At 31.1% G+C, this 26,396-nt stretch overlaps 1 protein-coding gene and 1 long non-coding RNA gene across 2 annotated transcripts; both read left to right on the plus strand.

Annotated features, from left to right (window-relative positions):
• Nucleotides 1-686: 686 nt before the first annotated feature.
• LOC143074182 (uncharacterized) lies at nucleotides 687-12,970 on the plus strand. Its single transcript, XM_076249730.1, has 4 exons — nucleotides 687-828; nucleotides 3,667-3,721; nucleotides 4,187-5,220; nucleotides 12,950-12,970. Exons 1-4 carry the CDS (start codon nucleotides 712-714, stop codon nucleotides 12,968-12,970), a joined length of 1,227 nt encoding a protein of 408 aa, XP_076105845.1. The 5' UTR covers nucleotides 687-711.
• A 6,667-nt stretch (nucleotides 12,971-19,637) lies between these two features.
• On the plus strand, nucleotides 19,638-24,963 carry LOC143074797 (uncharacterized). The gene is made up of 3 exons (XR_012978091.1): nucleotides 19,638-19,782; nucleotides 23,105-23,159; nucleotides 24,131-24,963. It is a non-coding gene; the product is annotated as an uncharacterized LOC143074797 (long non-coding RNA).
• The last annotated feature ends 1,433 nt before the right edge of the window (nucleotides 24,964-26,396 follow it).

Below are 26,396 nucleotides of genomic sequence, written 5' to 3' on the forward strand. Positions count from 1 at the left end.
AATGACCCAGCTACGCCACTGGTACGTAGAAAATCTGTAGTATTTCGAGAATTTCAATTTTCAACAACTTTTGTAAACAGTTAAATTATAAATAGCTTATAAAATTCATTTGTAGTGTCAGAAAATTATTACAGAGTATAAGTGTAAAAGAGGCGTTGTCTGTGAGTTGGCTTTATTTATAAATTTTCTTTGTAAAAGAATGTACAATTCCGTGACGTATTTGACTCTATATATATAATAATGTTAATCATTAATTTTCTGGACTTGATGAGAAGATTTTTAAGTACTTTCATAGCAATGTAGCGAACTCGTAACATCAACAAGCCACATTATATTTCATTAAAGCACTCGACATACATATTTCAATTTGTCCAGTGCGTTTACAGAAACTCTAATCAGTTTTGTGAATCGAGTATTGCTATTTTCATTTATACCCTTTTCTCGGTTAAAGGAGGTTTCATTCGGATATGCAGTTTCATCTAAAGATACGGTAATCTTTTCATGTCAAAATTAAATTCATTATCAAGCATGACAATCACCAACAAAGGTATTGTCGTCTTAACTCTTTACAATCCTTAGTAATCAATTGGAATTAGAGATAAAAGCCCGTGTCTCTATCACATTAATGGATCTTTGCTTGCACAACACTTCAAAACTATTACCAAACCCATTTTTAGAAAATCAAAACATCTTTTCTTAGAACATTCTAAAATGTTTTATATGTTTCCTATAAATTTTGGGAAAATCCAGACTACACACCTTGATGAAAGAAGAGCGGTTTGTGCTGAATTTGTGGACTGTATATTCAAATGTACACTGATGAATGAGGTATGGTCTTAACACGTTTAATACTATTAATTTTAATTTCTAACTTTAATTAGTCAAAATAAATTCATATAAAAATTAATTATTTATAACGGTATTTAAATACATCTTTAAATGATAATTAAGCACAATTTTTTTAGCATAGTTTTATAATAAGTAAAAAATTCTTTTGGATAAGGCCGAGATCTTACATCATAAAACATATAATTGAAAAACATGATGTTAGTTGCAAGTTTGCAAAAAATGTTTAATTTTGAATAAAGAGGGAAATCATAAACCAAGAATTTCTGTTACACACTGGGGCAAAAAATAAAGACATACGGGAAATCAAAAATCTAATAGTCTAATAGTCTCAAGAAAATTTATTAATTGCCTTAAATGTTATAGTGGTCTTTTATTGGTCTTATAAACGTATACTGTTAATTTTTTAGTAATTTTCTGTAGGCGCGGCTCGCGGCTTATGAAATCCGCCGTTGTTGTGCTGTGGTCATTTTGTGTATTATTGTCTTTTAATTTTGCTTATGTGCTTCGTCAATATACTTGTACCATTTTTTTCTTTTTTTTTGTTAACATATTTGTTTGTTTTTAAAGTGATTATAAAACACAAAATTGACTGCTATATTACATGTATGACATTTTAAACCTATATAATATATAATGCATGTCTATTTTTTCTATACACAATTTGCTTGTACCATTTTTTTTGTTGTTAACATATTTGTTTGTTTTTAAAGTGATTTAAGTTTATAACACAAAATTGACTGCTATATCCCATGTATGACATTTTTAATCTTTATAATATAAAATGCATGTCTATTTTTTCTTCACACATTGTTGTCGATATATTGAAATTTTATGCGAGTGTCATACACGTGAGAGGTTTAACTAGCTATAAAATCAGGTTTGATCCGCAATTTTCATACAAGGAAATATCTGTACCAAGTTAGCAATACGACAGCTGTTTTCTATTCGTTTGCTGTGTTTGAGTTTTTTATATTGCTTTGTGATGAGATAATTTTCGATTTGAATATCCTTAGATTTTTTGTATTTTATATTTTAATCTTTATACACATATTTATAAAAATCAAAAACATATTCCTATTAACCATATTTATTACAAACTAGATAAGTTATCTTATACATCTTTGCAACAACTATTAATAATAATTACATAAGGAACATCTGTAATCTTTTAGGCTACAATTTATCAATAATTCAAGTCTTAATTAAGTATTTATTTATTTATATTTGTCAACCTTCTAGATTTTCAAGGAAATTATATTTCAGAATAATCACAAGAGATCAATTTTTGACCCATAATCGTCAATATGAAATGTAGTTGTGTCAGAAAGACAATTAATGTTTCAACAGGATTAGTTTTTATTATTTCATGGGAAAAATAACCACATGACTGTAAAAATTTGTTAAAGCTAGCAAAGATTCGTATAAATGGACACCTATAATAGTAATAATTGGAACAAATACAATTTGGCTTTGAGCGTTCCTGATGAAGGTAAATCCAGAAAAGCGTTTCGGACGCAAGAAATTATTAAACGTGTTGTTTTAAAATGTTTACTTATAAAAGTAGTATATAAAATAGCTTCGTATTCAACATTTCTGAATATGTTATTTAAAAAGCTACGTTAAGTAATGCATCTAATTTGCATATTTTCACTGTCACCTTTGGTAGAATATATTAAGCCCGAACATTCAACACACAAAAGTTACAATAACAAATTAGGTTATCTTTCTTTTTATAACACTTATTGAATGCTAACATCCATTTGCCCTGTAAAAATGGTAAAATTTAGGCGATTAATTCAAATGTAATGTTTCAAAATGGAGAGCGATACGTTGTTTTTTGTAAAATGATGAAACTACAGAGACTTCAATTTTAGCAATGTCAACACTAACTTATTACCTCATTGATTTCCTTGTTATCCCGAATTTAGGGCAACATTCATTTATCGATGTTCAAATCCGTTCGGAACATATACGTGAGCGGAAATATCCACAATAGTTTGTTGGATGTCACAAGAACCTCACTTGGTTGGATGTAATCTTTAGTTTACGTTATGGAAATAAATCTTTGGTTACAGAAATTGCAGTGTTTTCCAAAATTGCAAATACGTAATAAAAAAGGCAACAGTAACATACGGCTGTTCAAAAATCAACCATTAATTGATTGAGATAAAACAATTCCGGGTTACAAGCTAAAACCTAGGAAAATACATCAACAGCAAGAGGAAAACATCGGAACGACAGAAGTGCAACAAAAACAAACGCAAAAATATATAGGAAAATATTAATAAATTATAAATTACTATTTAACAACAGCCACATACGTACATGTAACTTGATATATATCATTTTAAGAAAACATGGTGTGATGGGTTGAACCTGGTTTTATGGCCCGTCAAACCTCCGGCTTATATGGCAATGTTTAAAGAAATATCCCCAAAATTACAATACTACGTGACAGGAATAAAATAAAACCAAACGTAAAACACACGACACAGAGAAACGCATAAATAAATAAAATAAAATGATAGTGAATAAGTCACAGGATAACAGCAGAATGATTTTTCCTTGATAGAGGGTTGCAGCTCACAAGGAAGCTACACACGTCTGCTGATTTTGGGTTTTGTGATCTTCTGTTGACCGTGAAATACTAATACTGTGTAAATAATATGACATATAAACGTACCGGTTAACTAGTATATATGATGATAGTTAAATTCACAAAAATGGGTGAGATTCAAATTACATTACGTGAATTCTAATACATGTCGTATAATAATTATAATAATTCATACTATAATATTTGTTTTACACTTACAGATGGACACTTCTATTTTTCCCCTTTTTAGTGTGCTTTTAATAATGAAAATTGCAGGTAAGTATTGAGTTATTTCATGTAAATAGGTCATTATTCCTTTTAAAAAGTCATTTGTGACTGATGATCTGTAATATATTGTTTTGTGTTGGAACATTTTGGATTGAGGTGAACAAAACTATATTGGTGTGCACATAATTGTATGCTTTTCATGATGGATGCACATGAAATGCAGTAGTGGGTAAACAATAGAAATTCGGCTTTTAAGCGAAAAGTTTTTGAGGAAAAACAGGAAAATGATGAGTTAAGTTAGGAGTTGCTTATGCTTGCGTGAAATGATAACATGTCTATTACCAGAATTTTAGAGATTATTTAACATTAATATAATTTTTGAAAGAAAACACAGTTCGTCATGAATATTTGTAAATTGAAAATAATTATTGTACAGCTTTCAAATCTTTTTGTGTATAATATACATTATTAGTAATTGATTAGTAACATTATATAGTTCATTTTATATTACAGCAATAACATGTGACAAGAATACATTATATCATTCAAGTACAGAAGTACCACACAATTGGACGGGCTTAGACTCATCTCACTTATCAATAACAAGAGACCAACCTGCAACATCAACTACTGTTTCTCTACATATTCTATCGAAGAGACTTTTGACGGATTTAACACAATCTACCATATTGGTTACATCAAACTCATCAAATACCGAAATCAATTCCACCGATAAGCCAGTTCCAGCGTTATTAATGTCAACCGGAAAAACACGTTCGTCTTTAAATGATTTGACTATGATGTCAGACAGTGCACTATTAAACGCAAGAATCATAGAGGCATCTCATGTATTAGCAACATCCTCATCGTCTGTAAAAGTCAAAGCCTTTGTAGCAGTCACGGCCTCTGTGTTAGAAACATACACTTTAACAAAAAACTCTTCTATAAATACTGCATCCCTTAAAACAGCATATTCCTCTGTAAATGCCAGATCAAACATAACAGCGACATCCTCTGTCAATGGCATATCAAATATAGCAGCAACTGTCTATGTAAATGCTACACCCTTTTTGACACCCACACCTTCTGTACATTCCACATCATCACAAGTAACAGCTTACTCTGCAAATACAACATCCTCAATAACAACGACTGTCTCTGCAAATGAAACATCCTCAATAGCAGCAACTTTCCCTACAAATGAAACATCCTCTATAGCATCTTTACCTGCAAATGCACGATCGTCCATAACAACAACTTTCCCTGAAAATGCCACTGCCTCTATAACAGCAACTTCCCCTGTATTAGCCACATCCTCCATTACAGCCGCATCCTCTGTAAATGTAATATCTTCTATAACAACAAGTTTTCCTGCAAATGCCACATCCTCTATTACACCAACTTCCTCTGCAAAGCATGCCTCCTCTATAGCAGCAACTGCCACTTTATATGCTCCGTTCTCTATAACATCGATTGTCTCTATATTAACTACAACCCCATCTTCTGCTACAGTCACAACTTTTATAAAAATCACTACCTCTACCTCTGTAATAGCCACATCCTCTGTAGATGCAACATCTTCTTTAACTGTTTCCCCCGCTTCGTCAACACATGCGAATGCAGCAAATACGTCCATTTCATCAGCTTCGCCACTATTTAAGTCATTAACAGAAAGAATGCATTCGACAGCTTTAGCTGCAACATCGATGATGCGACTGTCATCCACAAACGTTAAGGCAAATACAATTTTAACAACTTTGAGTCCGTATCGAAGTGTGGGTAGTATCGTGAAAATGTCTATTTCAAATTTGTACATAACACTCATATTTTTTTTTTTTTTGTTACATTATAGGGTATTTTATAAGCTATTTATTGGCATTTCCTTAGAAAGGCATCGTATAGTATGCTCAGGTTCTGACATGTTCTTATCAGTGGTGGTGATAAAAAAGAAGAAGCTATTGAGTTTGAATACTATGTAATGAACTAGTGAAGGAATTACATGAATAAAGAGAACTAAATAAGAAAATATTGAAATAAAGCATAACCACATATATGTGGTGGATTTGTGAAAACGTCTTTGTATGACGTTCTCTAAACGATGTAATTGAGGATTTATTGTATTTATTTTTTGTTAGTACAGAAGGGTTTAACATAAGGTCTGTCTGGTGAAATCTTTGGGATTTATTCCACAATTAATAACAAAGATAATTATACTAGCATTATTTCAAAGGAATGTTTTACACGGATTTTGGAACTTTTTGGTCAACTTTATTTTTAACATATTTCTAGTGTAAGTTCAGATATAAAACAGAAATAAAGGTACATGTATCTGTAATATAACTAATTTCAAATATTCGCCATACTATATGCATTATTCGGTGAATGGACATGCCATATACGCGATTGCCATCAGAAGAATTCATAAGTGGCACTCAATACAACACAGTTACAAAGCTGAAGTGCATATGATATCTGCATCATACAAATAACGTAACACGTCGGTTAGAAGAGTTAAATGGTTGGTTATCATACGCAATGATATATACTGGTAGCTTTTATTTGTCAAACGATATACGTGGACAATTGATACTGAAGTAATAAACTTTTAACGTAAATCACACAAATGAGAAACAAAAACAAAAAACAAACACAAAAAAAATCAAACTTTTCAAATGCACAAGATATTGTTTTTTTTACATTTTCAAACCATTTATTTAAGTTTTAGTAAATAATTGTAGTTTATCCTTAAAAAGTTGAAGAAGTGTATTTACACCAACAAAGTTTCTGTTTATTTGAAGATCTTGTACAATAAAACAGACAATATGATATAAGAAACACTGCCCACAAGCTTCTTTTTAAAAAGTTTTTTTTTTTTTTTTTTTTTAAATAAAAAGAAATATTTATAGTTTTCATGATAAATACACTAATAAAGTTGGTGTATCTGATGCACTTTTCCGTTTGTACCTGCATCAGGAATGCTGAAAACTCATCATCTGAAACTAGAGATTTAGAAATACGTCCAAACGTATAAAGAAGCTATACGACCATGTTTATGTTATTTAAAAAAAAGCAACGAAATATTTGAAAAATTTGGGCTAAACTAATAATATACAAATGTCTAAAAAAAATGTAAAAATAAATCAGAAAATGTGATACAAACACATTAACAGACTTGTATCAAGGATCTACCATTGACACCATATTTGACAATAGCCTCATTATAAAGGACTATAAGCAAATTAAAGGATTCGGTACCTGAATTTGAACAAGCACATGAGCGGCCACTCAATCAATAGAACACGGAAAAGTTAATTGCTAGATACAAAATCAGTGTATATCAGCACTTTATATTGTTATATCGGTATGAAAACAGGAAATAATCTGTCAAAGTAAATATAAAACAGAAAATGGGGTATAATTGGCAATAAGACTAATCCCCACAAGAGACCATGTGACACAAAAATTAATATTTTAAGGTCACCATAAGGCCTTCAGTAATGAACACAGTCCATACCGCAGATTCAGCTATAAAAGGCCCCGAATGACAAATGTAAAACAATTCAAAAGAGAAAACTTACGTAGTAAATCATGTACAAAAAATGAACGAAAAACAAATATGTTACACATCAACAAACTGAATTACAGGCTCCTGACCTGAGAAAGGCACATACATGTGCCGTGTTTAAACATGATAAAGGGATGCCAACCCTCCAATAACATGGGACAGTGGTGTAACAGTACAATGTAAGAACGAACTATAAAAATCAGTTATCAAAACCTTAACTCACCAGATTGATACAAATATAAATACTAAACAGAGTGGACGTGCTCTGGTGTTAAAAGGGAGTAACCGTTACTGAAACAATTCTGACTAAAATATATGAAAACATATATATCGTTTTAGAATATGTACTCCCTAATCAAGGAGAGATTTAGTTTTTCAAGGTATTAAATATGCATATCATAACGAATAACCGTTTCACAAATTATATCGGATATGTTCCTTACGTCGTAACTACAATCCCCTTCCCGTTCATGAATGTGACCTACCGAATTAGATTATTTACTGGATTTGTTATCACATAAGCAAAACGACGGGTGCCACATGTGAAGCAGGATCTGCTTACCCTGTCGGGGCACCTGAGATCACCCCTAGTTTTTTGGTGGGGTTCGTGTTGTTTGTTCTTTAGTTTTCTATGTTGTGTCATGTGTGCTGTTGTTTGTTTGTCTTTTTCATTTTTGGCCATGGCGTTGTCAGTTTGTTTTGGATTTATGAGTTTGACTGTCCCTTTGGTATCTTTCGTCCCTCTTTGAAACACGCTGTCAGGAAGTCATTAACCTGATATTCAGTAATTGTCGTTTTTTTATGTGGTTTATAAGTATTTTTTTTTAGATTAGACCGTTGGTTTTCTCGTTTGAATGGTTTTACACTAATCATTGTTGGGGCCCTTTATATGTAGCTGTTCGGTGTGAGTCGAGGCTCCTTGTTGAAGACTGTACTTTGACATATAATGGTGTTTTTTTTACAAATTGTGACTTGGATAAAGAGTTGTCTCATAGGCCATCATACGACATTTTTTTTAAGCTGTCTATATTTTATACTTAAAATTCAAAAGACAAGATGTCATTAACATACCCATAATGATATAAATAAAGGAAAACACGAAAGGATATCAAGAAGCAGAAAAAAGAAGGAATTTTGTTTTTATAAAACAACTGTCGATTAAATCACGAAACGCATATATAACAATTATAGTTTATAAAAGAGAGGAGGAAAACACCATTTGTATATTCAAACAGTCGCAGACAAAATGACGAACACGACAAATAGACACAACATTCTACATTCTATAGAAACACAATTTGGTGAACTAAAGACAGTAAAACGTTAAATCACCAAAAAATTGAACTCCGAGAAAAATTCAAAACGAAAAGTCTCAATCAAATGGTATAATTAAAAACTCAAAAACATCAAACGAGTGGAAAATCGTCATATTAATTACTTGGTACAGGCATTTTCTTATGTAGAAAATGGTGGCTTAAACCTGGTTTTATAGCTAGCTTACTTGTATGACTGTTGCATAACATTTCATTATATTGACAACGATTTGTGAACAAAACAAACAAACACAAAAGGTAAAAATGTCAAAAATATGGGTACAAAAGCCAACATTGTGTTAGTATCCCAATCACTATAATACAACCAAATATGTAATAAACACATTTACCATTGAACAATAACACAATGCCAGTATATATCTTTCTTCTCATCAATTAAGTAAATTTATCATATACTTAGACTAAATAACATATGATTTTTACCGTATGATAATTGCATTAAATTAAAGTATTTTCCATATTTTTCGAATTGGTGCTTAGCGGGCTGATATGAAAAGTTTATCACATGCTTCGATTGTTATCACATGCCTTTTCGTAACGTTATCACATGGCATTCCGGTGATACTCGGCAAATTCCGGAAACTACACCTCAATGCTAACGTTTTCAGTGAAAAACATTACAAAGTAGTGTACAAAACAATTATTTGAATACTGGAAATTATGTTGTGTAAAATAATTAAATTAAATTAAAAAAAAAAAGAAAAAAAAAATTGAATAAATGCATTTTGAAGTTTTTCTGAAACATTATTTAGAAAGTTACTTAAAAAAAGTTGACTTTTCTAAACAATGTTTATTATGTATATTGTTGAATTATTTTTTTGTTGATTTGTCCATATTAAAATGTGTTTTTTTCTTCTCTGTTGAGGCATATGATAGAAAGATTTCATATTGAATGAATCAAATTTTGGGTCCGACGTCCGTGAACTTTTTACTCTTTCAACTTCTTTTCGGGAACCACGTAGAAGGATCAATATAAGAATCTGTTATTTTTCTCTACTGTTGAAGCATATGATAAAAAGATCATAACATGTCATTTTTCATATCGCATGTATTATCAGCCCTCGGTCAATATCAGCCCTCGAGCCATGCGGCTCTTGGGCTGATATTGAACCTAGGGCTGATAATACATGCGATATGAAAAATGCCATGTAATAATCTGATAGTATTACATATGTTGTAGAAGTTAAGTTTTTTCTAATATAGAAGTAATTGTAATACCAATTAGATTCTTACTATGTTACTTCAAAGTTTTTCAGAAAAAAATATACTATATTTTAAAAATCTAAAAACAGCATTTGCAAAATAATGTGAAGCAGAACTTACCTCGAAGACCGTCTCATACATATATTTAAATCAAGTTGCATATGACAGACTCAACTTAAAATGTTATGGGCTCAGACTTAGTTATAAATCTGTAACGTTATATTTGAAGAAAACAATATAATGATAGCCACTTGAACTTTTTGGTGACCAGCCTATATGTCTGTTTTTAAGAGTAAAATGAATTCAACTTATGACACTCTCTTATATTAAGCCCTAAATTTATTTATGTAATTGATTAAAAGTAGACCAATGTATATTGAAGTACCGATTATCATGATTGGTTGCACAATTTTCGACATTGCAATGTCGTATAATATAAACATAAAAATGGATAAATCATTTTATAAATAATTATTATAAGATTCAATAAACAATTTATTCAAGTATTGCACTCCCAATTCTTAAATAGATATAAACGAACGTCGATAATTTCGGGGTAACATGTCGTTTGTACAAAATGTGTTTAGTTAAATTTTGCGATGACTTTTTGCTGGTGTACATACACTGCGGATTTGATCAACATTGAACAAAAACACCAAACTTCAAGTAAATTTCAGATCGAAAATCCCTTATCGTATGGCAATATTAAAAGCCTAAACATAAAAAAAAGAATTGAAAACAACTGGATTAAAGGCAGAAAAGATTTTAAAAAATACTTGTGAAAGCCAAACAACATCACGGTAATAAGACAAAAGACTGAAAAAGCCATAACAATTCTCAAAACTTTCACTAAAAAGAACGATGGAGAAACAAGAACCCGATCCGAAAATAAAGTGTGAAAGCAGACCATCTAGATGGTCAGTAGTTCATGTTTAAAAATATTCATTTCCGAATAGCATAGATACATAAACCGTTTATACAGATTTATGAAGAGGTTCGACTGATATTAACACTACAAAAAATGTAACAGCAACTCTTTTACCTATACGATGTGTGTTTGTCTCGACTAACTTAGCGATATGTTTTTTCTACCATTTTTTGTCCGATCCTTCTAAGAATGTATTCGCATGGCAGGTGAGGCACACATATCAGAATATGCTCACCCTATCGACACGCGCGTCTTGCACTTATTAAAGTGCAGACGAGTACCTCGTTTTTTGTGTGTTACCTTGTTTTGCCTCTTCCTTTATCAATATGTTAGAAATGAGCATCGATAAACTACTTGCACCTTAATCCAACTCCAATGAAAATGCTAAAAAATAGATATAGGGATAAGGCATCATACTAAACTGATAAAAAATGATTCTTCTCTAAGGACATGTCCAAACGTACAAACTACCATCATAGGTATACCCTAATTCATGACCGACGGTATGTCAAATGGAGATACAATATGATAAATTACAATTGATAGATTAAATGGTTAAAAAAAAAGATTTCAATTGAAATCAAAGACCATAAACAAATTTGGATGTTTATACAAATGCATGGAGACAAAATAATAAAAATATATCCGTTTAAGAAACATATACGATAATACTTGTTGCATATATAAAAAAGAAGATGTGGTATGATTTACATTGAGAAAACGATCCACAAGAGACCAAAACGACACATGAATTAACAACTATAGGTCATCATACAGCCCTCAACAATGAGCAAATCCCATACGACAGAGTCAGCTATAAAAGACCCGGTAATGAGAAATGTGAAACACTTCAAACGAGACGTTAACGGCCTTATTTATGTACCAAACACAAAAAAAAAATGAACGAAAAACAAATATGTAACACAGAAACAAACGACAACCATTTAAATACAAGCTCCTGGCTTGGCACAGGCACATATATGCAGCAATGTAGATGTTCTAAAAACTGAATTAAGAAATTAACAGTACATGATAATTTTCAAACCCTAATTTATGTCATGTCAAAAAGCGATTAGATATAGTAAATTACGACTTGCAAATACATAACTTCATAAAATTTGCATTAGATTTAAATCAAATACCATAAACAATTGAAAACTGTAATAAAGATAAATAGCGATAAAATAATAGAAAAATATTTTGTGTTTTGGGTAAAGTAAGTGAGTAAGTAAAAGAAATTGTATTGTCAGCGTTATCTTATCTGCATATCAAAATAATACGGTAAGAAATATGAGAACTTAATGGACATTCTTTTTATACACCTACATCGACTCTATAATTGATCAGTATACACGATTGAACACTTGTGTAACTGTCGTCACATTTGATATTGTTTAAATATTCAATTTAAAGATATATAGACGTAGCGAAAATCGACGTTTTGCATATGACTAAAGTTAAACGTTGATTTATGTAAATGCATATGTTTATACAAAATGCTCTATCCAAATGAAAAAACAATGTTCTTCTCCGATGACAAATAAAGGCAACAGTAGTATACCGCTGTTCAAAACTCATAAATTCATGGACAAAAACAAAATCGGGGTAACAAACTAAAACTGAGGGAAACGCATTAAATATAAAAGGAGAACAACGACACAACATTAAAATGTAACACACACACACACAGAAACAGACAAAGTATTAGACAAAATCCTTTGAGAATAATAAATATAACATCAAAACCAAATACATACACCTATTTGAACTATATTTCTCGATAAACCAGTTTGACCAACCGTTGACTGTTGATGGAGTGGTATTTCCTACGTGTATATCTTCTGATAAAAAATATGAACATGATGAAAGTTCACTTTGTATTATTGTTATTTTTTGTATTCTATAATAAGTATGTTCGTATATATTTGTTTTGTGTATTTCCTAAATGGTCTTAAACATATATCTGCATATGAATATGTTTATCTTTATGGACATACCAAACTAGCTTGTAAGTCTCTTCTGACATTTTTTTAACAATGAAAACAAAACGATGATAAGTCGAATGGTATTTTGATCATATTTGCCTATTTTTATTTCTGACTTTGCTGGTCATTTTGTTATTTTAAAATACGGACAGAGTCACCAAAAAAGGTAAGCAGTAATTAAATTTGAGACCAACTCCTGTACGAAGTAATGCTATTTGTAGGGCTGTGATTTTGTAATGTATTCGGTTTTTTATTCTACAGCTAGTCAACACTTCAGTTTAATCATGTATATCTATTATAGAGTCATTTTATAAAATTTACTGTTTGCAAAAACTATGTATTATTCTTGATAATAATGATGTTTTTTGTCCTAGGCGGATTACCCTGGCCTCACAACTTTTTGGAACTTTTGGTCCTCCGCGATCTTCAACTTTGTAGTTGTTATGACTAACACTATTTACATCTGAGTATCGTTTTGTGTGGACGTAGCGCACGTCTGTCGTATAAAAATATTTTTAACCTGCTACCTTTTGATGGCTATAAGTCGTTCGTTTCTCTGTCCTTTAAATTTATTTTCTCCCATTTATATGTTTATTTATTCCAACCCTGTCGTGTAATGTTCTAATTTTAATGTCATAATTAACACTGCCATTAAAGCGGGAGGTTTGGCAAGACAAAAACAACAGGTTCAATACACCATTTTTCATAAAATGCCCTGTAGCAAGTCAGGAAAATGGCCATTGTTGCATTATAGTTCGTTTCTTTGTGTAATACATTTCACTGTTGTGTCTCTGTTGTGTCGTAGTTCTCTTTTATTTGATACGTTTCCTTCAGTTTTAGTTTGTAACCCGGATTTGTTTTTTCTCTATCGATTTATGAATTTTAAACAGCGGTATACTACTGTGGACTTTATTTACGTTATGTTGAATTGTTTTTCGATTTTTTTGTAATAATCTAATTTTCTATTTATATTTTTCCCTATACACAATATATTTTTATAGGATAAACAATGTTATAAAATGGCAATACCTTCTGCCAAAAATCGGCTGTCGGTTTTGGAAATTTTTGAATTTTTGTAGTTCTATGATTATTTTTCTATTATGCTAATGTTTATCTACCATAATTCCTTCAAAACTCTACAACAACTAGAAATATGATTCAGCAACGGCTGCCTTTAATATTTGTTTATTCGACCGTCACTGATGAATCTTTCGTAGACGAAACGCACATCTGGCTTAAATATAAAATTGCAATCCTGGAATAGTTAATAGTTATCAAAGGTACCAGGATTATACCTTAGTACGCCAGACGCGCGTTTCGTCTACACAAGACTCATCAGTGACGCTCATATCAAAATATTTATAAAGTCAAACAAGTTCAAAGTTGAAGAGCATTGAGGGTCCCAAATTTCCAAAAAAGTTGTGCCAAATACGGCTCTGTGATTAGTTTATTTTCATAACACTTGTTACAGATGATTTCGGCAATGTCGAACTATTTGTAAATGTTATATTACTAATCGATATTGTCATTTATTTTAAATTTTCTCACGATCAACATTCAGATGAAGTAAACTCAGGAAACGGGTAAACAAGTCAATGTCAAGATGTCAGGATTTAATAAAAGGAGTCTAATGACGATTGCGTCCATCTTGACGTTTTTGTAGATCTAATATTGTATACTGTTATAGTCCGTTTGACTTCTATAAATCTTCAAAAAAATAATTCTTAAAATTTCATTTTTTAAGATAAATATTTTTTTTCTTCATGTATGTTAATGTATGATATATACGAACTCTGACTATGAATATCATAATTTTAAACCTATAAACAAGAAAGTTACTCATTAGGTCTCTATGTTACTTCAATTTATTTTAATATAAAATACTCAATGGAGTACGTATGAGTAGTGTAACAGCCTTCCATTCAAAACAAAAACATTAGACATGTGCTCTTAACCTGTTTCATTGTACCATGTGACTTTACTCATTTAAATAACTCTAGTCATGTGTGCATGCTTTTGTATTTCTCATTGAATACAGCAAGCTCAGTAATCACATGACCAGAGTTATTTAAATGAGTAAAGTCACATGGTACAATAAAACAGGTTAAGAGCACATGTCTAATGTTTTTGTTTTGAATGGAAGGCTGTTACACTACTCATACGTACTCCATTGAGTATTTTATATTAAAATAAATTGAAGTAACATAGAGACCTAATGAGTAACTTTCTTGATTATAGGTTTAAAATTATGATATTCATAGTCAGAGTTCGTATATATCATACATTAACATACATGAAGAAAAAAAATATTTATCTTAAAAAATGAAATTTTAAGAATTATTTTTTGAAGATTTATAGAAGTCAAACGGACTATAACAGCTTTTCTTAAAACATTGTTTTTGATGTTTATATTAAGGTCTTATTTGCTGACGTTCTCTTTGAGAAAAATGAATTAAATAAGCTACTCTAGATGTTTGATTTCGAATTGATTTATAAGATGAGAATGATTAAAATTGCATTAGATTTTTGATTGAAGAGAAGTAGACCAATGCATTTTGAAGTACTGAGTATGTTGATTTGTTGCACTGTTTTTGTTACCTTAAGATGTCGTCAAGTATTTACATAAAAAACTAATACATCTTTTTATAGTAAATATATGAATCAATAACATTTCAAGTATTTATTGCAGTGATAAAATTTGAACCAAAATTAAATCGGGCAAATCCAACATTATTGTCGGTAGAAGTAGAACATCAATCTTTTTAACAAGCACTGGTCAAACCCTCTAAGCCCAGTCGAACTGTTACCTTATTTAGTATTTCCTTCTGAGTCCTGATTTCTATTGATACGATTATGTTTGTAGATTTTTTTTCAATTAAAAAAAAAATACTTAAAAATATTAAAAATTTACAGATGACGAAAAAAAAATGCATTTGATTTAATCTCATTTAGGGTTAACATGATTTACTTACCAATTCATCTTAGAAAATATACACTTTGCATATACATATTATAACAATTGAATAATTAATAGGATCCGAAAACCAGCTTATTAAGTGAATTTTCTAATACAATGTGAACAGTTTAAAAGAAGTCCGAGTCTGATGCGAGAATAGGTTACAAAAGAAACTAAACCAAAAGCCAATGATACATAACTTAACAAAAGACTTTTAGCAGTAAGTGATATGCCAGCTCCAGACATCGATTAGATAAACTCATCATAGATATCATGATTAAAATTTTATATGTACGCCAGACGCGCGTTTCGTCTACAAAAGACTCATCAGTGACGCTCAAATAAAAAAAAAGTTTAAAAGGCCAAATAGAGTACGAGGTTGAAGAGCATTGCGGACCAAAACTTCCGAAATGTTTTGCCAAATATATCTAAGGTAATCTATTCCTGATGTAGAAAGGCCTTAGTTTTTCAAAAATTCAAAGTTTTATTAACAATTCATTCATAATTATGAACATATCAATGATAACTCAAGTCAACAAAGAAGTGCTGACTACTGGGCTGGTGATACCCTCGGGGAAATAAATCTCCACCAGCAGTGGCATCAACCCAGTGGTTGATTGAAAGATGAAACTGATTGAAAGATTATGTCTTCGCCATATGAATAAAGCACAATCCCTCCCTTTAGGGGTTTAGTATCACACCATCATGAAATATATGAGAAGAAAATAATCTGTATCATGCTAACAACTGGTTTTAGAATAGATGTGTTAAAGCCCAAATATTCCATCTTTAATGACATGACAACAGTATCGTAAGTCTGTTAAAAGCGTTTGGTAGCATTTTAGGTGAATGCAGACATTTTTGTGATTTGAAAAGAATATTACCATAAAAAAGTGGATGTGAATACAGTAAACCAACTTATTTTCGCGAATACTTTATTTCGCGTTTTACCCTTTCCTGACCATTTCGCGGCTATTTAATTTCGCGATTATCTGATTTACTTGATGAAGTTTAATAGGGAAAGATCCAAGTTTCTGCACCACTTATTGTGGACCTGTTTTTGTATTTCTTTGAGTTACAATTTATGACAAAAATAAGCAAAGACCCATCGAAACAACATCTGATATAAAACAAATTTAATAATACTTTTAGATATTTGGATGATATTTTGGCTCTCAATAATGACGACTTCAGTATGTATATTAAAGAAATTTATCCTGTTGAACTTACTTTAAATAAAGCTAATATTAACAATGACCACTGCCCTATCCTCGATCTTGATATCTATATCACTAACGGAAAGCTGAATACTAAAATTTATGATAAAAGAGATGATTTTTCATTTCCTATCGTTAATTATCCGTTTTTAGATGGTGACGTTCCCTTGTCACCATCTTACGGTGTTTATATATCTCAACTTGTACGATTCGCTCGTGTATGTAACAATGTTTAAGATTTTAACGAGAGAAATTTATGTATTACTGAAAAATTATTACACCAGGGTTTTCGATATCACAAACTAGTCAAAACATTAACTAAATTTTATCATCGGTATAAGGACATCATTCGTAAATATAGCTCAACATGCAGACTTCTTATACGTTCAGGTATTTCACATCCAATTTTTTATGGAAATATTCTTTATAAAGCACAAAGGTGTCAGTATTCACCTCAAAAACTAACAAAACCTTTGAATAGACTTATTAAGAAGGGATATAGTTACGATACTGTTGTCAGGTCATTAAAGATTGCATATTTTGGCGTTAATATTGATTCACTTATAGGGTCTTTGCATCGGAACTAAACACATTTATTCAAAAACCAGTTGTTGGCATGACACGGGTTATGTTCTTCTCATATATGTTATGATGGTATAATACTAAACCCCTAACGGGAAGGATTGTACCTGATGTTCATATGATGAAATCATAATCTTTCAGTCAGTTTAATTGTAGTCTGGAGCTGGCATGTCAGTTATCTGCTAGTAGTCTGTTGTTATTTATGTATTATTGTCATTTTGTTTATTTTCTTTGGTTACATCTTCTGACATCAGACTCGGACTTCTCTTGAACTGAATTTTAATGTGCGTATTATTATGCGTTTACTTTTCTACATTGGCTAGAGGTATAGGGTGAGGGTTGAGATCTCAAAAACATGTTTAACCCCGCCGCATTTTTGCGCCTGTCCCAAGTCAGGAGCCTCTGGCCTTTGTAAGTCTTATATCATTTTAAATTTAGTTTCTTGTGTACAATTTGGAAATTAGTATGGCGTTCATTATCACTGAACTAGTATATATTTGTTTAGGGGCCAGCTGAAGGACGCCTCCGGGTGCGGGAATTTTTCGCTACATTGAAGACCTGTTGTCGACCTTCTGTTGTTGTTTTTTTCTATGGTCGGGTTGTTGTCACTTTGGCACATTCCCCATTTCCATTCTCAATTTTATTCACATATTCGCGACGATTTATATTCGCGTTATTTTTCTACTAGCGAAAGTCGCGAAAATTAATCGCTCGCGAAAATAAGTTGGTTTACAGTACCTTAACGTATAAGATGTCTGCATGTTGATTTATATTTACGAATAACGTTCCTTTACTGATTATAAAATTTAGTAAATGTTTTGACTAGTTTGTGAAATCGAAAACTCTAGTGTAATAATATTTTGGTAATACATAGACTTCTTTCGATATAATTAAAAACGTTGTTACAAACATAAACGAATCGAAGAAGTTGAGATATATCAACACCATAAGATGACAAGGGACCGTCATCATATATATGATAGGTCTATTTGTGTTTCTTGTAACTTTTACAACATCCTCAAAGGAAGATTATATAATCTTTATCAATTCAAATTACAATGAATTTTGAAAAGGGTTGTCAACAAGTACTCAAGAACTCAAGTATCGCTTGGTAGTTGCTAGTGTCGAATACCAAAAGTAAAGTCGACTTATCGGGTTTCTGTTAGATTATTGTCACCTTTCTGCAGTTAAATTGATAATATTTAAGAGCACCTCTTTGGATATTAGATAGTAAAAAATAGTCTGATTTATCTTAAGTAAAATAGGCGTTTAATGTGTCATTTAAACTTTCTCCGAAAAGAGGTGGACTAAGACATACATATGTACGCCATATCACATATTTTGGTCCTCGCAAGAAAAAATACCAACTTCAACTCAGTTAGTAAATTTTATTATTCACCCAAACAAGTACAATTTTGGAACCATTTAATAACGCAACATCTAATCAAAAGACGGCCAAAAATACTTGCCGTAGCTCGCAAACATAAGACTTTAAAGTCTATAAATTTGGCTAGATTGTTTATGAAAAAAACATATTTATGTTAATAAAAGTAAATCTATGAAACAGAATTTTTAAATAAATTGTGAGAAAAGAGGTTTTATATGTTTTAAGAAAAGAAAAAAGAAAAAATGGTGTCAACGAACTTGTTTTCTTCGTACAAGTAAAAATTATAAATTTCCCTATCAGACATGTTTATATTTTTACCAAAAGAGTTATCTCCCTTTAAATGGATTATTTGAAAAAATGATTCTAAAAACACAAAATTTGATATTTGTTCTAATATTATGATTAATACAATAAATTACCAAGTTTTCTTTATTTAGATCAATCAATTGTCTAACCAATTTATTGCAAATCTGTCTCCAAATTATCAGATTTAGGCAAATAGCTAGACCGATTTTGTTCTGCATTTTTACAATCCAAGATGGCTATATACAATGAATACACCTTAAGTGTCATACTATTAGATCAACAACTTAGCTGTCAAGGTTGGCTTCAATAACAGTCGTCATCATAAATTGATAGTAGCACATGCTTCCATTTTTGCCACAACGTTTGAACATCAATGTGTCGTAAATAATAAAAAGGTATGCACTTCATTCGTTTCAACAATTAAGGTCAATATAATCTTTTTTTAAGTTCAAAAGTATTGCGCAGATATATGCCTTACATAAAGGCCTCACATACTGTATCTAATATATAGAAAAAAGTAAAAACACAAAAATATAGATTCACTCTGCAAATTTCTCTCAACAACGTTGTTGGAAAGAACAAATTCCCTCTGAAGGAACTGGAACAGTTTTGGAAAAACAATCCGGATAATTGTCGTGTCTATCAGGTTTGTTATTATAGCTTGCTGTTCAATGTGAACTAATGCTCTGTTTTGAATGCCGCACTTTGAAATATAATGGTTTACTTTTACAAATAATGACTTGGATGGAGAGTTTTCTCATTGGCACTCATACCAGTTTTTTATATCTATTTTAGCAGTATAACTAAAGAAAATAATTGCATTTTTCACGTTGACGCCAGTTTTACGTTAACATATACAAACATTACATTATATATCTAAAACTTTTGTGATTAATATTAATTATAAGCTAGTTAGACGTTTGCATAAATTGTGCGTGACGCTTATATTGCATTTTCTAATTGCTTCATATTGTGTTATGCATGTTTGCTCTTCGGCGTCGAATAAAAAGGGAGAATAGATAAAAAGTGAAAGACATGAAAGACAATTAACACTGTGGACATAAAACAAAAGACGGAAAAAGCAAAGAGTAGTTCACAAAACATTACACTTTGAAACAAACAATTGAGGATCACAAACTCCTTTCAAGGATTATTCTCCTGTCTGTCCTTGCTCCTAATACACAACAATTGCTCTAACAAAGTTATAAAGATGATGGACTTAAATCGACAAGTCACCATCACCAATAGTTTGACTGATACGATATATCGATGTCTGATTTCACTAGATATATGTTTTTGCTATTTTTGGTCTTTAGATACATGTATATTCGTCTGATTTGTAATTTTACCTCATACGTCCCATTCCCATTCCCCATTGTAAAATTGTTACTAAGTGTGAATTCTCATAGTGAATGATGCAAGAATGACAGATGTAAGATAACAAAAATACCGAACTCTGAGAACATTCAAAACGGAAAGTCCTTTATCAAATGGCAAAATCAAAAACTCAAACACATCAAATGAGATGTTTAACCTGCAAAGGCAATCGTTCTCCCACCCATTGAATTCATAGGATTTCTACGAGGCTTTTGTTTGTTTCAATGATGTTCTTATCCGAATCTTTGTCCATGATGTTCTCATCCGAATCGATTTGTAAGATATGAGGATTATTATACCTCTGTCGCTGGAAATGTTGAATCTTGTGAAAATGCGTCAATGAAAAATATCACATGATAAAGCATTTGGGAAACTTTTAGGAATTTTTTACCCTACAAGCTGTTTAACTTCGTACTCTGTTTGGCCTTTTCAATATATTTTTTTATTCGAGCGTCACTGATGAGTCTTTTGTAGACGACGCGCATCTGACTCAAATATGAAGTTTCAATGTTGGTATCTATGATGAGTTTGTTTATATGCTATATGGACAAATTTTTGGTCCAACTCAGACATGTCCAAACGTATAAAGTTTCAGAACATGTATTCCCACATTCATGACCACTGCATGTCAAATAAAGATAACATAAGGTGAATTACAATTATTGTTTAATAACTGTTTTCATAAAAGTTAGCTTTCATTTTAATTCAAATATAATAAACAAATTTAAAAGGTTATAAAAATAATAAAAATATATCAGTTCAAGTTACATATACAGTAATACTTGTTGTAGCAAGGTAGATACTGAATTTAGAAATAAACAGTAAACCCTTATTCATGTCAAGTCAAAAAGAGATTAAATATAATAAATTACAATAGGCAAATACATAATTTCATAAAATTTGTATTTAATTTAAACAAATACCATAAACAATTGCAAATTGTAATAAAAATAATAGCGATCAAATAATTGAAAAGCATTCTGTGTTTTGGGTAGAAGGAGTAGCTTCGTCAGCCTTATGTTGTAAGTGATAAGATTACGGTAAGTAATCAGGAAATCGTAATGGACTGTTTTATACAATCGAATCCATATATGTTAAACTTTCGTCTTAACTGATGCGGTTTACATATTTACTTTAAAAGATAATTTGGCGAAATTCGGCGGTTTTGTTCTTACTTAACTTTAAGCGTACCGCGAGTTTGACGTCAAAACATGTGTTTATGGGTATGATTTCGTTTGATTTTGCTATTTGGTAAGGGACTTTCAGATTTTAATTTTCCTTGGAGTTTGTTATTTTTCTTTTTACCATAAAATGATACTGGCAGACCCAAATTGCTTTCTCTGATGACAAACAATTCAAAACAAAACATCAGTAAACAAGTTTGAACACTCATTTACTGTTGGTTGACTATTATTTTCTTATTACAAGTGTGTATATTAATTTATAAAATGAAAAAGAAAAAAAAAAAACCATCAGCACATATTGTTGGCTTATTATATGTGATTATTTTTAAAGAAGACTACGATTTTTGTTATTGAATGGGCTTATTTGAGCGTCACTGGTGAGTCTAATGTAGACGAAACGCGCGTCTTGCGTATTAAATTATAATCATGGTACCTTTGTTAACTATCATTTCTGCAAAAAACAAAAGACCGTATAAAAATCGTCATTTAAGGACAATTAGTCAAGAAACAAGTCGACCGAGAATACTAGGCAAGTTGACTCATTTCTAGTTATTTCTTTGATGATCATTTTATTATTAAAGGTTTACCTTTTTCGTTTAATTTCACAGCAAAACTAAAATTCGGTGAAAATTTGTCTTTCAAGGGCAATAACAACATTAAGGTGGGAATTGTCTGATACATTTTAAAACTAGATACTCCATGGATGATATTAGTCATGTTTGGTTTCAATTAGCTCAGTGGTATCAGAGGAAATGATTTTTTGTAAAATTAAGATTAATGCTGCCAAGTAATAAAAATTTTACAAAAAAAAAGAACATTACAGATGCGTTTATGTCATATACCGACTGTTTTTGACTTACGAGTTACTGATCTGAAATAATATATTCTTGCTTATTTTGTAAAATATGATGATCTTGTGAAGTTAGCTTTAATGTTGTGTTTGAATTTTATTGAAAGTACATTTGTTATTGAAATTACCTGAAATAATAATATCTAAAATAGTATCGTATTTGTAAGCATGGTAAACAGTGTTACCCTTTTTTAATTCCTGGACGTTTTTATTACCATGCATTACGGTAGAATCACAAGCCAAATAGTCAACACTTCTTCTGAGTTAACATTTATAATCAGTGATATGGTCATACCTATAAATTAACTGTTGAACAAATTTTCAATTATTCAAAAATAACAAGAATGTTCTATTGCAGGAATAGATCATAGGTATTCATTTTTATTAAGCAAAACTTATCGGAGTGTTAAGGTTTAAAATGCTCTTTTTCTTTTTCTTGTAACTTTAATTTTTTTAAATTCTGGCGTCAGTTTTTGGTCTTTGTAGACAAAATGCGCATCATGTATACACATTTTAAATCTTGGTATCTAGTTAAATTTTTTTTTTTTTTATTGCAGATGACAATGTATGTTATGTACCTTCATTGTGTGTTTTTATTAGTGGGAATTGAAGGTAAGCTTTATTGTTTGTTACGTTTGACTAACATGTGTTGTTAAAATAATAAAATTAACGGAAAACATCAAATGTAACTTTCTTTTCAATACTGTACAGAAGTAACGGATTTTCTTGGACTTAAATATAGAATAAGACTATATATTCAATACTAGACCAGTAACGAAAAATGTATAAAATTGCATCAAAACCCCAATAGAGTCATCTGATTTCTTTTAGAAGATACTTTTCTAAATCAAGACATGTCTTTTAAAACTCATCTAGATACATTGTAACTTACATACTTGGCAAAAAAGTTATGTATATACGTAAATAAAAAAAAACAATAAACGTTTAATGTTATGTTTGAATTTTATTGAAAGTACATGTACGATTTTTATTAAAATAGCTTTATTCTTTTAAATAATAATATCTAAAATTGTATCATATTTGTATGTATGGCCATTTTTTTTTTTATCTTTTTAAATTCCTTGACGTTTTTATTAAAATGTATCACGATAAAATCACAAGTAAAATATTCAACACTTCATTCTAATGCAACAACGTTTGTAACGTTCATTTTGATTAGATAATGTTATTTTTTTACATGGCATCAATTGACAATGGATGCTATGGGACGTACGCGCAAGCGCAGACGGCATTTGACAGATTTTTATTACACGTTTTAACGTGGTTTTCTGTCAGTTTCATTAGAATGGAGATAACAATATTGTATTTTAAGCTCCGACGGCATCAATTGGGGATTTGATGGTCGCAAATACCCGTTTACTGTCTCCGCTAACGCGTCGCCAGTAAACTTAATTTGCGACCATCAAATCCCCAATTGTGTATGTATTGAAAACGTCAATAATAGTTTTGACAATATACTAGTATATAATGATGATCATCAATTATCAAATTTTAATATGTAGCATACGTTTTTTTTTTTTAAATTTGATCCAATATAGTTAACAATTTATTTTTCAATACAGAAATCTATGGCCAAAACGGATCATCAAACTCTATTGATTCAGTGATCCAAACGAGTTCATCACAATTTATCTTAGATGTGTCGTCTGCACCATCAATTTTTACGTCCTTCCGTATAGAACAGTCGTCACCAATACCAGTCTATTCAGCCTCACCTATCGCCGTAAGCAGTTTGACGGGAGATTTGGTCTCATCCCAGGAAGCGATGGTAACAGGCATGACAACACGCATAGAACAATCGTCATCAATAGCTGTATCAACTGCATCAAACGCCGAAAGCAGTGTGAGCAAGGAGTTTATCTCATCCGCGCAAGTGATTGCAACCGCCATCCTGACAAGTACAGGACATGCGTCTTTAGAATTATTTCCTTCCTCAATGTATTCGTCTCAAGCTATTTTATCGTCACAATATTCAAGTGTCCTTATGTCAACACAACATGTAACGATAGATGACACATCATCTTTGTCAGCTCTGTCGACACGTGCTTTAACATCCGAAAATGTCATACATTCTGTCACACAATCTACCAACATGCATGTTTTGTCATCAACGGACTTACCACATTCAATAAGTGTAGTTTCGCCATCGACGGCAACGCAAACATCAACAAACATGACCATTACTAGTAATTTTACCACCCAATCTCCAAGAAGTCTTGGGATTGTTGTGAAAATCTCTTTGCTTAATTTATTCATAACATTCGTTACTGGTTATGTTATTCTCAAAGAATAAAATCTAGTATAGTTTTGATCGTGAAAGGGGATTTACATCGTGTCAAGATGAAATACACATGGGAGAAACAACGTATTTCATATAATAAAAATTAAAGTTTAAGTATTCATGATTTAAATCAACACACAAGGTTTAGTTCTCTGCTAGTTATTCGTATAATTTGATTTAGGCGTTTAGAACCTTTGGTGACCCAACACTTTAAATGTCTATAACTATTACGATACGACAAATGGGCTTACAGTCGAACGTTCACCTAATCTGACCCAGTCAATTTATAACCCGAGCTCGTCAAAAAATTGTCTTGTCTACGCTGTAATAAAAATGATTCTATAACAATTTCAATGACCGTTCATGTCACCACTTGGACGAATTAAACTAATTATTGTATGTCCTTAAACACTGCAAATATATGATCTTTCGATACGATTGTTAAATATAAGACTTTATTTGACTAGGAAATCATGGTAAATAAGATTTTATTTTACTAGGACATCATGGTAAATCAGATTTTATTTGACTAGGACATCATGGTAAATCACATTTCTTTTGACTAAGATATCATGGTAAATCAGATTTTATTGAACTAAGACATCATGATAAATCACATTTTATTTGACTAGGACATCATGGTAAATCACATTTTATTTGACTATGACATTATCGAAAATCAGATTTTATTTGACTAGGACATCATGGTAAATCAGATTTTATTTGACTAAGACATCATGGTAAATAAGATTTTATTTGACTAAGACATCATGGTAAATCATATTTTATTTGACTAAGATATCATGGGAAGTAAGATTTTATTTGACTAGGACATCAATTGAGGTAAATCATATTTTATTTGACTAAGATATCATGGCAAATCAGATTTTATTGAACTAAGACATCATGATAAATCACATTTTATTTGACCAGGACATCATGGTAAATCACATTTTATTTGACTATGACATCATCGAAAATCAGATTTTATTTGACTAGGACATCATGGTAAATCAGATTTTATTTGACTAAGACATCATGGTAAATAAGATTTTATTTGACTAAGACATCATGGTAAATCATATTTTATTTGACTAAGATATCATGGGAAGTAAGATTTTATTTGACTACGACATCAAGGTAAATCATATTTTATTTGACTAGGACATCATGGTAAATCACATTTTATTTGACTAAGATATCATGGCAGATCAGATTTTATTGAACTAAGACATCATGATAAATCACATTTTATTTGACTAGGATATCATGGTAAATCACATTTTATTTGACTATGACATCATCGAAAATCAGATTTTATTTGACTAGGACATCATGGTAAATCTGATTTTATTTGACTAAGACATCATGGTAAATAAGATTTTATTAGACTAGGACATCATGGTAAATCATATTTTTAGCTCACCTGGCCGAAAGGCCAATTGAGCTTTTCTCATCACTTGGCGTCCGGCGTCCGTCGTCGTCCGTCGTCGTCCGTCGTCGTCGTCCGTCTTCGTCCTGCGTTAACTTTTACAAAAATCTTCTCC

This window comes from Mytilus galloprovincialis, chromosome 5, assembly GCF_965363235.1.
Source record: "Mytilus galloprovincialis chromosome 5, xbMytGall1.hap1.1, whole genome shotgun sequence".
Lineage (NCBI taxonomy): Eukaryota > Metazoa > Mollusca > Bivalvia > Mytilida > Mytilidae > Mytilus > Mytilus galloprovincialis.